We start from the raw sequence: 12,733 nt of genomic DNA, 5'->3' as shown, positions 1-12,733 counted from the left end.
CTTGTTGCCAAAATCTCCAGAATAATAAAACACGTTTATCCATAAAAAAAATTCTACATTTTTTTTTCTTTTCCTTTTCTTTTCTTTTTCTTTTTCTTTTCTTCTTCTTCTTCTTCTTCTTCTTTTTTCTTCTTCCTTCTTCCTCTAGTTTTCTCCTCCGCGAACTCCCACCGCCCGCGCACAGTCCCGGCCCCCGACCTCCGTCGCAACTACTGCGTCCCCCTCCGGTCAATTCCATCGGCCCCGCGATCGCCACCTCCGACTGTCACCTCCTCAGCCTCGACCTCCTGCTCGCACAGCGCCCTCGCCGTTGCAACATCACCTCTAGCTGCTTCCAGTAATCGTGTGATCACTGGCCATTGCCGTCTCCTGATCTCTCTCGTCACCGGTCGCCATCGTCGATTTCCTCCTCTCTCCAGCTACTGCCTCCCGCCAGCCAGATTCTACCACGTTGCCGCCTGCGCCTGCTCCTTCGCACAACCACTGACCACCGTTCGGCTTCCTCGGTAGCCACCGCGACCATCATAACCTCCGTCAGCCATCAATGCCGTTACCCGCTGTTGTCGGATCTAAAGCTAGATCTGGGTTTATCCAACCCTACCTGATTTAGGTTCGACCCATACCTAATTTGACTCATCCAATTAGATCTGACCCATATCTTGATCGACCCATCTGTAATACCCTTGATGAGTCATGATAAAATTATCGATTAAGGGAATAATGGTATATGGAAATTTCCAAAATTGCCCTTAAATCAAAGAGAAGACACATATATATAGGATGCCTTAAGAAGGGCAAAATGGTAATTTGGAGTCCCGTCCCATAAAAGGTAAATTATTTTTGGTGGAGAAAATAATTATATATTAGAGAATTGATTTTGGGAGAATTTAATTCTTGTTTACATGCATGGGAAAATGCATGGATAATTAGGAATTAAAATAGAAGCCAAGTAAGGTAGATTGGTGACACTTGACAAGATCTCATGAAAAGGGATTTAATTAAATATGGGAATAAGAAATTGTTGGATTAAGTGTAAGTGGGACACTTGGCATGATCTTGTGAAGCAAGAGCAAGATTAAAAGAAATTGAAAAAAGAAAAGGAAAATAGTCTCTCAAACATTAAACGAGAGTCATTATGGTGAGAATTAAAGAAATTCCTTATTAAATGGAAATTAGTCATGCATTTATGTGGGAAAATGGTGGATTAAAATAAATGCAAATTAAAGGAGATTATGTCTTTCAAGAGTAATTTAAATTAAATAAAAAAGAAATAGATATTAGTCTCCATTAAATGCTTGAAAATTTATGGGATTTAAATTAAATGAGAAATTGGGAAAATAGTCAATCTTGAAATTAGTCATTCTTTCTTAATTTTGAAAATTGGAGAATTATGGGAATTGGAGATTTGATCCAATGGTTGAGGTTTTAGCTTGGAAAGGATCAAGATTTAATGGCTATAATGGAGTCTTGAAAGTGGCATGGATTGCCAAATTTGTAAATTAAATAAATATCTAATAAGCCTAATAAAAGAATGGATGATGGAGATTTAGTCTCTAGTTTATCATCTAGGGTGGAGATTTAAAGAGGCAAGATGGCAACGATTGTGTTTCTCTAGAGAGTAGAGATGGGTTCCCTTAAAATCAAAGGCTAGGATTGAGTTTAGGAGAAGCACAAGGATTGTGCTAGTTTCAAGGGTTGGGATTTATTCTTCAAAAGATTGATCAAGGGCTAGTAATTAGTCTTGAACTTGTGAGATGCCAAGACATTATATAAAGGAAGAAAAATCTCTAAGAGGAGGTTTTGCTTGGTAGAAGAAATTAGAGAACAAAGGAGAGTTCTCTTGTGAGCTTCCAAAGGAGAGAAAGGTAAGCCTTGATTTAAATCTCTTCTAGAAAGAAAGAAAGTCTTCATTCTCCTTTCATTTCTCTAGTCTTCAAGATCTTTAATGCTTTAAGAATTCTTTTCATAAGGTGGTTGAAAGCCAAAGAGAGAGTCTTGGCAAGTGAGGGCTTGAAGCTTCAAGGAAATAGAGGTAAGGGATGACCCCAAGTGGTGGGGTTTGCTTGCATTTGTAAATGTTTTGTATGAGTTGCATGTAATGGTCATATTTGCATGTTTTGTGTTCTAGTGGACCTATGGCCATATGGAGGACTAGTGATGTGGGAGGGGTTAGTTGGTGCTTTAACCTATGTGGTTATGAGGGCATGGAGGACTACCCATTATATGCATTGCATTTGCATTACATGTTTATTTCTCATGTTACATTTACTTTTGCATAGCACCCTTACTGAGCAATGGCTCATAAGATCTTTTGACCTCTATGTTAGTGGGGAATCTTCTAAAGGAAAGAGAGTGTTGGAAGGTTGAAGGAGATGGAGCAAGAAGAATGTATGTGTTGGTGTATGGTTTCGTTTTGTATATGGATGTATTTAATTAGATTATATGTATGAATGCTTAACGTGGATGAATGGTGGAAAACTTGGATGTTTTGGAAAGCATTTGAGGTATATAAGCATTATGGGAATTCTAGTTTAAAAAGAAAAAAAAATTATTAAAAAAAAGTGGTGGCAGCAAGCTGGGCGCGCCTGGGCATGGCAGGCGCGGCCGCGCACAGCAGGCGTGCATGCGCACAGGTTGGGGGCGCAGCTAGGCTGCCGCTGCCCCCCTACTACTGATTTGAAATGTTTTATTTTTATTTTTTTCTGTTTATTTAATTATGTATGCTATTTTGAGAATTTATGAAATAAAAGTATGTTTAAATAAATAGATAAATGAGTATTTAAGCCTCCAAATTAATTATTAAATTAATATAAATTTTGAGGCATTTGTGGGAAAATTCCTATATTTTAGAAAATAAATAAGGGAGTATTTTCCTTGAATTTTGAAAAATGGATGAGGAAGTTTGATATTTGAATTTCAAAAATTTATTTTCTAAGGATTGGGAATTTGAGGAATTTTTGAAATAAATAAAAAGGAAAACCAATGGAGATTTGATAAGGAAAATTTTATTAAATTTTTCTGAAGAAATATGAACCCAAAAATTTTCTAAAGTATTTGGAAGTGAGAAAATGGGTTAATAGTTGGAGTAAAGAATATTATTTTCTTATAATTAAGGCCTGATGCCATAATTTAAATGAAGCAAGTGTGTTAGCTTATTTTGTCGAATCCTAGGAAGTCATCCTTAGCTCTTCATTAAGAGCTTGAGAAGGGGTGACAATTTGCGAGGTTTTGGTTTTTTTTTTTTTTATTTTCGCGGGGTCGTTTCGATATCTCCCGGATCCTTGAGTGGAGCGAAGGGAGGGAAAAGCCTAGTTCCCACCTAGGTCATTTCTCATTGAAACATAGCCGTCTCTTCATCTTTGCCCTAGCGTGTGAATAGTTAGCTGATTATTTATGAGTAACCCCCGTAGGTGGGAGCGGGGCGTTACAGTCCAATTAGATCTGACTGATATCTGATTCGACCCATCCAATTAGATCTGACCCATACTTGATTTGCTTAGATTTAGCCAGAACTCAGATCTATCATGCCAAGAATCCGGTCTCGATGTGGGGCTTACATAGTCTTGAACAGAGGATGCATTCCATAGTGCATCTTTGCTCCTTACTTTAGCCATGTGCAAGGTGATATTCATTTTGCTTCCATCCATTATGTTTTTGGTGCCAGAAATGCTTCCAACCTCTTATCCCAACTTCCGTTAAGTGACCGGTTTGGGGCTGTCGATACACTCTTCATTGAAGCTCAAGCCTACCTTCAAAATCCCGTCTATAGTTGTGTATCTCATATTCTTGCCCTTCAACAGCAGGTTAGTGATCAACAAGCTTATCAAGCTCTATTGCAGGATTCACTATTCTCATACTATTCTTCACATCCCCAACCTGTTCTTTCACCTGATCCAAACCCAAATCGGAGCCCTGATCTTCCCATCATTCCAGAAAATGCCTCACTCCTTAGTTTTCCTGAGGCCATTTCTCTACCTTACCTTGATGACACTAGCAGTAGGCAGATGCCACTCCGAGACGACATCGATGAGCTAGTACCTGTCGTGTTTGGCAATCGTCATCATCACTGAGCATCGATAATCATTATCAGTTCTATGGTTTTTTTTTTTTTTTTTGTAATTGTATGGCTTGATCTCCTGTAACTATATTGAATGTATGGAATGAATACTATGTTTGGGTACTTTAATGTCTCATTCCCTTGCCTTACCCTCGATTGCATATTGATCATAAAATATTTCAGCCTCTTGCAATTGTTTAATAATTCATCAAATCGAGATAAAAATATCAGCTCTTAATTATCACCTGATAATTCATGTCCTCAATCAAGTCACACATAGCTAAGCATCCAATAACCTCAAGATATCATGGGCAATTTCATCATTAAGAAATAATCTTGTTAAATCTTTCGAGAATATATCATAGTATTTTCCATTTTTCTTACGATTTTTCACTGACTGCAAGTGTCTATACCGTATATCAATAGGCTCCTTATTTGCATAACTTGCTAATATCATTTTAATGATTGTCCAGCTATACATCTCCCAATTTGCCTACCAGGCTACCTAGACTAACCGTCTAGCCATACAAGAGTTTCATTATCCAAAATCGAAAATCTCATATTTCTAATCAATCTAGGTCTGCAACTTTTCCTATTGCGACCCGTTATCCTAGCACATCTGCCATTACTTGATTCTCTCAATCACGCCAAAGATTTGCACAATCTTCAAGATGACAATCCATAACTATACTACCAGCTAGAGCAGGTAGGTACTTATGTCACCTACGATACTCAAATCCTCGCTGGATTTCTTCCTAAAAACTCTAAAGTTTCATCATGAATTCCTAGATCATCAATCATTTCTTTCAAGAAATTCCTAAAGAATCTCAAACTGATTTATCTTCGAAAATCCCGAATTAGATTATGATATCTGGTTCCAATCATCTTCCGTGAACTCGATTTCCTTACAATTATGGCTCTCAATCCACCATTTATCATGGCATTTCCGAGTTCTCTTCATCAGGTCGACCATCGACAATTTTACCTGATTCTGCAGGTCTATTTGGCACACTGAAACGTAATCACAACCTCTGTTGACTAGGTCTCCTTATCATTCCTTTAGGGTCGATACGACCTATTAAGCAACTCTTTCCTTTTCAGTACCCAAACTCTACTTTGACCCGAGGTTGCCATCTCACAATTCATCATCAAGGTTTTGAGCTAGCCATGATTCACTACCTATAATCTCATTTATCAAGAATCCACTAATTCTTGCATTCCGTTCTTTAGATCCATCTGACTATTGGCACATGATAATTAAATTAGTTCTTCTTAGTCACTACACTTACTGTCAGCCAACACACAAGCTGTCATCATCACCCCGATCACATAGTAGGTTTACTCCTACCCTTGGCATCGACCCTCACATACCTATGCCCCAGGTGAAAACTGCACAGTCTCATTGTAATCCTTTAAGAGTTATCATTCGCTGTCGTTGCCCTAAGTCAAACTCCTTCTATAAGAACATTTATTCTCGGCACTCATCAAGGCTGGTGATCACGTCACCACATAGGTGGCGTCTAAATCAAATCTACCATGTTCCTTTCACACGTTAGGTAGCTTCTCCTTTGTGCCACCCAACATTTTCTTTGAGGCAATTGCAAACACGACCATCTCATGATCTCACTTAGTATTATCATACTAGACACCGAGGTTAATCTATCATTCAAGCCTCATGATACTTGCCTCATCACCCATTTCACAAGACAACCACGAACCTATATATGATTCTTTAAATAGGACACATAGTTTGTATTCAAGACATTACATGCTTCTTCTTCCTTAGATTGTATCTCCTCAATACGATCCATCTTACGTTGGGTCGATTCCCTAAGCTCCCAGCCTTGATCGACAAGCTAGTGGTATGCTTTGCATCATAGACCATTGGAACTCGACCCTACTGTGTTGCCCCATATCTTCAGCATCTGATCGTCAGCCAAGAAATCTGCTATGATGCCTCGGTCGATGGGTCTCCTGTACCTTACCGTCCCTCAGCCCTCTACACGTGGGTCTCTAGATTTAGATCTGTCACTATGATGAGTGCATAATTCCATATATTTATTTCCCTTACATATGGTCTCTTGGGTGAGATTTATGCCTTATTGTGTTGATTTATACTTATTTTTATGGTTAAGGAAATTTTAGATAGGTTAGAATAAATTGGGCTTTTATTAACAAAATTTCAGCTTTTTAATATTTTGACCTTCCGGGTTTCTTGCAGATTTTGGAACATGTTAGAGTTCAATAACATGCATAAGGTCTTCATAGATTTTGTAGAAGACTTCTTGGGATTTCCAGAATAGTATGATTTGTCCAAATCTGAGTTCGTTTGGGCCTCAAAATATTGCTTCAAGTTAGGGCCGAAAAGCTGGGCCAAATCCTAATTGGATTAGAATTTTGCACAAACATGGAATCTTTAAAAGTCCATAACTTGAGCTTCTGATGTCCAAATTGAGTGATTCAAAACTCTAAATTCATCTAAACATTCTGAAATACAATTCTTAAGAAGGAGCCGAAGCCTAAAACGCTCGTTATCAGACCCAAAACGGGATTTTAAGTTATGGGAGTCTAAGAGCCCTAATTCCTTGGCTGATTTGGATTCTTTGTTGGGGGATATTTAAAGTCTTGATGCAAGCTCGAGAGGGGGGACATCCAAGAAGAAAAATCGGTAGAGAAGCACATCCAAGAGGGGGAAGAAGCATCATTTTCATATTTTTCTCTTCTTTTTGTGTTCTTTCTCTGATTATGTGTGGCTAAACTTTGGTTTTTCGGTAGAAGGATATTTTGAAGCCATGGTGAAGAACACTGTGAGATATTTTTGAGTTTATTTGCAATCTGATTTTCTCTTGAATATTCATGTATCTTCTGATTTTAATGTTTATGATTGTGTGTTTTGATTGCATAGACGGCCGTTATTCAATTCTTAATGCATGATCTATTGCTAGCTTGAATACCAAATCCGTAATTGTTTGGTCTTTCTTGCATAAGTAGCAACTAGGCTTGATGATTATGGATAAGTTTTCATTCAATTCCTAGGGAGTACATGTGTTAAATTAAATAAACCGAGCTTGTGTGTTTATTGTTCAGATTTGGTCTTGTTTCCACAAAGTTTAATACTGCCATTTAATTAAATTCTAGAGAGCTTGTTCTAGGGTTGTTTGAAGGTAAGGGTTAATTGAAGAGCTTGTTTTAATTAATTAAGAAGTATGGGAAACATTGAATGAACAAAGCTTGTTGTTCTTTCTAAGGTCAAGTATTCAAGGAAAATTAGTGACTTTGGCATCAATGATCAGTGTTATAACCATTAGTAGATCAATCCCTTCTACCGGAAGTGTTTCTATTGATTACTTTAATTTTGTTACATTCTAATTTGTCTTATTAATTTAGAATAATATTTTATTTTTAATTGTTTAAATTTCAAAATACAAACCCCCCAATCGTTTCTTCTATTTATTCTAATTTTTTCAAAGGAATAGATCTAAGCAATCCCTGTAGATACTACCTTGCTCATCACTATCACAATTCATATTTTTAAGAGCAAGAATTTATTATTTGTTGTATTCTACACCCATCAAATTTTTGACACCGTTGCCGGAGATTGGTGTCAAGTAGATTTATTCTTTTTATTTTTATTTTTATTTTTATTTTTATTTTTTAGTGAATTCTTTTCTTTGTTTTGTTTTGTTTTGTTTGTTTGTGAGACTTATGTGTTTTCAAGTTTATGACCAGATTTTCTCATCAAGGTGAATTGAAATTTGACTTGGAAATTGATAGAACTATCCATAGGTTGAGAAGAGAAGCTAAGCAAGTTTCAACATAACAAGCTTCGGGAATAGCATCAGGCATCAATATAGCTTCGAACACTCTTTCCAGTCCATCTAGCGATTCAGAATAAGAGGAACTCATGGCCATTAATAACAGGACATTAAAGGAGTTGGCTGCTCCTAATTTGAACCAACAGTCTTTATGTATTGAGTACCCTAATTTAGATGCTACTTTTGAGTTAAAATCAGGACTCATACATTTGTTGCCTACTTTTCGTGGTCTTGCAGGTGAGGATCGTCATAAGCATTTGAAAGAATTCCATGTGGTGTGTTCAAGCCTGAAACCACAAGGAGTGACAGAAGAACAAATTAAATTGCATGCTTTTCCATTCTCACTAGCTGATGCAGCAAAGGATTGGTTGTTTTACTTACCTCCAGGTTCTGTAACTACATGGACAGGGATGGTCAGATTGTTTCTTGATAAATTTTTCCCTACTTCACGAGCTGCTAGCATCAGAAGGGAGATATGTGAAATAAGGCAAAAAGATACAGAAACCCTTCACGAGTATTGGGAAAGATTTAAAAAATTATGTGACAACTGTCCTCAACATGGAATTTTTGAACAGCTTCTCATTCAGTATTTCTATGAATGGCTACTACCTATGGAGAGGGAAATGATGGATGCAGCTAGTGGAGGTACTATAGTGAATAAAACCCCTAGTGCCGCTAAAGATTTGATTTCCATCATGGCTGCTAGCTCACAACAGTTTGGATTTAGATAAGACACCCCTTTGAGAAGGGTGAATGAGGTAAGTATATCTTCCCTTGAAAATCAAATATCCAATCTAACTTCTCTTGTTCAACAACTGGCTGTAGGAAATTTGCAACAAGTCAAAGCTTGTGGAATTTGTGCTGCTACTGGTCATCCAAAGAATATGTGCCCTACACTTCAAGAAGATTCTTTAGAGCATGTCAATGCAGTTGGAGGATTCCCAGGCCCACCACAAATGAAATACGATCCATATTCAAATACCTACAATCCAAGGTGGAGGGATCATCCCAACTTCAGTTATGGAACAAGACCACAATTCCAACATTATCAGCCTAGACCACATATTCCACCACAACAAACTTCTTCAAGTTCAGGTATGTCTTTAGAAGAAATTGTTAAATCACTTGCAACTAACACATAACAATTTTAACAGGAGACAAGAACAAGCATCAAGCAATTGGAGAATCAAATTAGTCAACTAGCAACATCAGTGAGCAGGCTTGAAGCTCAAGGTTCTGGGAAATTACCTTCCCAAACAGTAGTAAATCCTCGAGAAAATGTAAGTGTCATTATGTTGCGAAGTGGAAAAGAATTTGACATCCCTGTTCAGAATCCTATAGAATTGGATAAGAAGACTCAAAAAGAAGAGGCAGAAAATGAGGCGATAATCTCTTCTAAGGTAATCTCTCAAACAATTGTGCATAATTCTGATAAACCTAATCCTCTTCCTTTTCCTAGCAGGTTATCTAAATCTAAAAAGGAAGATCAAGAAAAGGATATCTTGGAGATTTTTCGAAAGGTAGAAGTGAACATTCCTTTATTGGATGCCATTAAGCAAGTCCCAAGGTATGCAAAATTTCTCAAGGAATTGTGCACCAACAAGAGGAAGTTGAAAGGTAATGAGAAGGTAAGTATGGGAGAGAATGTTTCAGCCATCCTTCAAAAGAAATTACCTCCCAAATGCAAGGACCCAGGTATGTTCACTATCCCTTGCAAAGTAGGTAATGTTAAGATTGAGAAAGCAATGTTAGATCTAGGAGCTTCAATAAATGTCATGCCTCTTTCTGTTTATTCATCTTTGAATATTGGTCCATTGAAAGAAACATGTATGACTATTCAACTTGCTGATAGATCTAATGTGTATCCTGAGGGAGTTCTTGAGGATGTTTTAGTGCAAGTTAATGAATTGGTTTTTCCTATTGATTTTTATGTACTTAACATGGAAGAAGATGACTCATCTAATCTAGCACCAATCTTATTAGGGAGACCATTTATAAAAACAGCAAGGACAAAGATTGATGTTCATGATGGTACCCTTACCATGGAGTTCGATAGGGAGATTGTGAAATTTAATATATTTGATAACATGAGGTACCCTAATGATGTTCAATCTACATTTTCTATTGATGTGGTTAATGTTTTTGTACAGGAGACTTTTGAGTTGAGACATGAGGGCAAGAGGAAGGTAAGGACAAAGGATAAGAAAAAGGACAAGACAAAGGCATTTCAAGATAGAATGGTTGCTAGAAAGCAATTTGTGTTTGGACAAAAAGTTTTACTTTACAATTCAAGACTCAAATTAATGCCAGGTAAGTTACGTTCTCATTGGATTGGTCCTTTTGAAGTTACTAACGTATTTTCTTATGGTGCAATTGAGGTACAAAGCCTAGGAACTAATAAGGTGTTTAAGGTCAATGGGCATAGGCTTAAGCCATTTCATGAAGGTTTTCAGGAGCAAACTGTGGATGAAGTGCAATTGAGAGATCCAACTTAAATTGATTGAGAAGTGGCAATGTCGAGCTAAAGACGTTAAACAAAGGCGCTGCTTGGGAGGCAACCCAAGATGATCATATTTGCTTTCTCTATCCCTTTTCCTTTTCTTTTCATATGCATTTTTTTTCTGTGCCATTTCTTGCATTTAGCCTTACATTGGGGACAATGTAATTTTTAAATGTGGGGGAGTGATTGCATTTAAAGAGTTTAGAGAGTGCATTTTGAACATGTTAATTTTTTTATTATTATTGTTATTATTATTATTTTTTTTTAGGATGTTCAGGATGTTTTCCCAATGATATTCAAGGATTCACATGTTATAAACTTAGATTAACTTGAGGTGAGAATGTTATAACATGATTAAACAAAATACTTGCATACTTAGGCTAGAATTGACTCGAGTTTGATTTTGAAGAGTATTAACTTGTGTTGGTAGACCAAAAAAACCATTATTGGGTGAGCCTTTGAGATTGAAACATACATGGCAATCTTGTGTTTTCTTTTGGAGTGATGTTCATTCATGTAAGATTGTTATAAAACTTGCTTTTAATACTAGTCAAAGTTGCAGATTCATGTGCATGCATAAAGATGAAAATGGCATATAGGATTTATAACCACTTGACTTAAAAAGCCAACCTTACAAAATTGACTTTAGTATACCTATTTTGAGCTTATTGTCCTTTTCTTTGTTCAACAACCCTTGTTAATAAGCAGTAAACCATTTTCATTTGTTATCCTTATTTTGTTTACCCACCTTTGGACTAGTAGAGCATTTGAAATTATTCGACGGGTTTTGAAAATGACGGTGAATTGAATGAGTGTGGAGATGCTATTATTAATTTGTTATGGCTGTATTGTTGATGAAGTGGAATGTATTTGGGGAACGCTTACGATATTATGTCCTTGTAGCAAAAAAAAAAAAAGAAGAGTTTTTGATATTTATCTACTCCTATGTTTTGAGCTACTTAGTAGTAATTGAGGGTTGACAGTATACTCCTGCATCATCCTTCATGTCAAACGGTGATTCAAAATATGAGTATGCATATGCACCCTAAGTAATTATTTAGGGGAGTAATTGGGTGTCTTCATCACAAATGTCGACATTCATGTCAAAAGCCAAGTAATGCTTAGAGAAAAAAATATATGTTGAAAAAAAAGAAGAGAAAAAAAAAAGGAAAGAAAGAAGAAAAAAAAGAAGGTGTAAGGACATAATATATGATATTTTTTAAAGAAATGAATAAGGAAGAAAGAAACAAAGAGTGTTTGATTATTGGTTGAGGTGTTAGGTCCTTCATGCCTAATTAACCCAAGTTGTTTCCAAATGCTCTATTAGTTTCTTAGGTCTTAACCTTTTTCCCTTTTATATCCTACCTTTACCTTAGCCCCATTACAACCTTATTAAAGACCATTGGATTTGTGTATGACATGTGACATCAGCAACAAAGATTGGATGAACAAGCAAGTTTATGGTAGTAATTGAGCATGAATTGAATGTTGAGTGAATTTTTCCAACCCTTAAACACTTGAGTGAATTATGAGTGACGTGTGAGGATCTACCATACTTGTTGATTGCTTTTTGAATGAAAATCGCTTGTTTATTTTAGTTGAGTATGTTGAGTTTTTTAGTTCATGACATGTTATAGTGTTTGATTCTTTGGGTTGTCTTTGATTATGATATGTGATATTTTTGGTGTCATTTGGGGAATTAATGTGTATGTGTCATGTCTCGTAGTCTTGCTTGAGGGCAAGCAAAAGCTAAGTGTGGGGGAATTTGATGAGTGCATAATTCCATATATTTATTTCCCTTACATATGATCTCTTGGGTGAGCTTTATGCCTTATTGTGTTGATTTATACTTATTTTTATGGTTAAAGAAATTTTAGATAGGTTAGAATAAATTGGGCTTTTACTAACAAAATTTCAGCTTTTTAATATTTTGACCTTTTGGGCTTCTTGTAGATTTTCAAACATGTTAGAGTTCAATAACATGAATAAGGTCTTCAGAGCTTTTGTATATTACTTCTTAGGCTTTCCATAATGGTATGATTTGTCCAAATCCGAGTTCGTTTGGGCCTCAAAATATTGCTTCAAGTTAGGGCTGAAAAGCTGGACCAAATCCTAATTGGATTAGAATTCTGCACAAACATGGAATCTTTAAAAGTCCATAACTTGAGCTTTTGATGTCCAAATAGAGTGATTCAAAAACCTAAATTCATCTAAACATTCTGAAATACAATTATTAAAAGGGGACGAAGCCCAAAACGCTCGTTATCAGACCCAAAATGGGATTTTAAGTTACAAGAGTCTAGGAGCTCTAATTCCTTAGCTGATTTGGATTCTTTGTTAGGGGATATTTAAAGTCTTGAT

The 12,733-nt window shown here is 36.4% G+C and overlaps 1 protein-coding gene and 1 non-coding gene across 2 annotated transcripts; one reads left to right on the top strand and one right to left on the bottom strand.

Annotated features, from left to right (window-relative positions):
• The first annotated feature begins 7,961 nt into the window (after positions 1-7,961).
• Positions 7,962-10,367, top strand: LOC127808556 (uncharacterized). The gene is made up of 3 exons (XM_052347124.1): positions 7,962-8,517; positions 8,698-8,801; positions 9,027-10,367. Exons 1-3 carry the CDS (start codon positions 7,962-7,964, stop codon positions 10,365-10,367), a joined length of 2,001 nt encoding a protein of 666 aa, XP_052203084.1.
• LOC127809039 (small nucleolar RNA R71) lies at positions 8,331-8,437 on the bottom strand. Its single transcript, XR_008025047.1, has one exon. It is a non-coding gene; the product is annotated as a small nucleolar RNA R71 (small nucleolar RNA).
• Positions 10,368-12,733: the final 2,366 nt, after the last annotated feature.

Source organism: Diospyros lotus, chromosome 8, assembly GCF_014633365.1.
Source record: "Diospyros lotus cultivar Yz01 chromosome 8, ASM1463336v1, whole genome shotgun sequence".
NCBI lineage: Eukaryota > Viridiplantae > Streptophyta > Magnoliopsida > Ericales > Ebenaceae > Diospyros > Diospyros lotus.
This window is presented reverse-complemented; position numbering and strand designations above follow the sequence as displayed.

Bases quoted from the DNA above. Each gene is read 5' to 3' on its own strand.
- LOC127808556 (XM_052347124.1), top strand. From the start codon at position 7,962: ATGGCCATTAATAACAGGACATTAAAGGAGTTGGCTGCTCCTAATTTG. The intron at 8,518-8,697 runs GTACTATAGTGA...AACTGGCTGTAG, and splicing joins GATGGATGCAGCTAGTGGAG to GAAATTTGCAACAAGTCAAA. The intron at 8,802-9,026 runs GTTGGAGGATTC...CAATTTTAACAG, and splicing joins CTTTAGAGCATGTCAATGCA to GAGACAAGAACAAGCATCAA.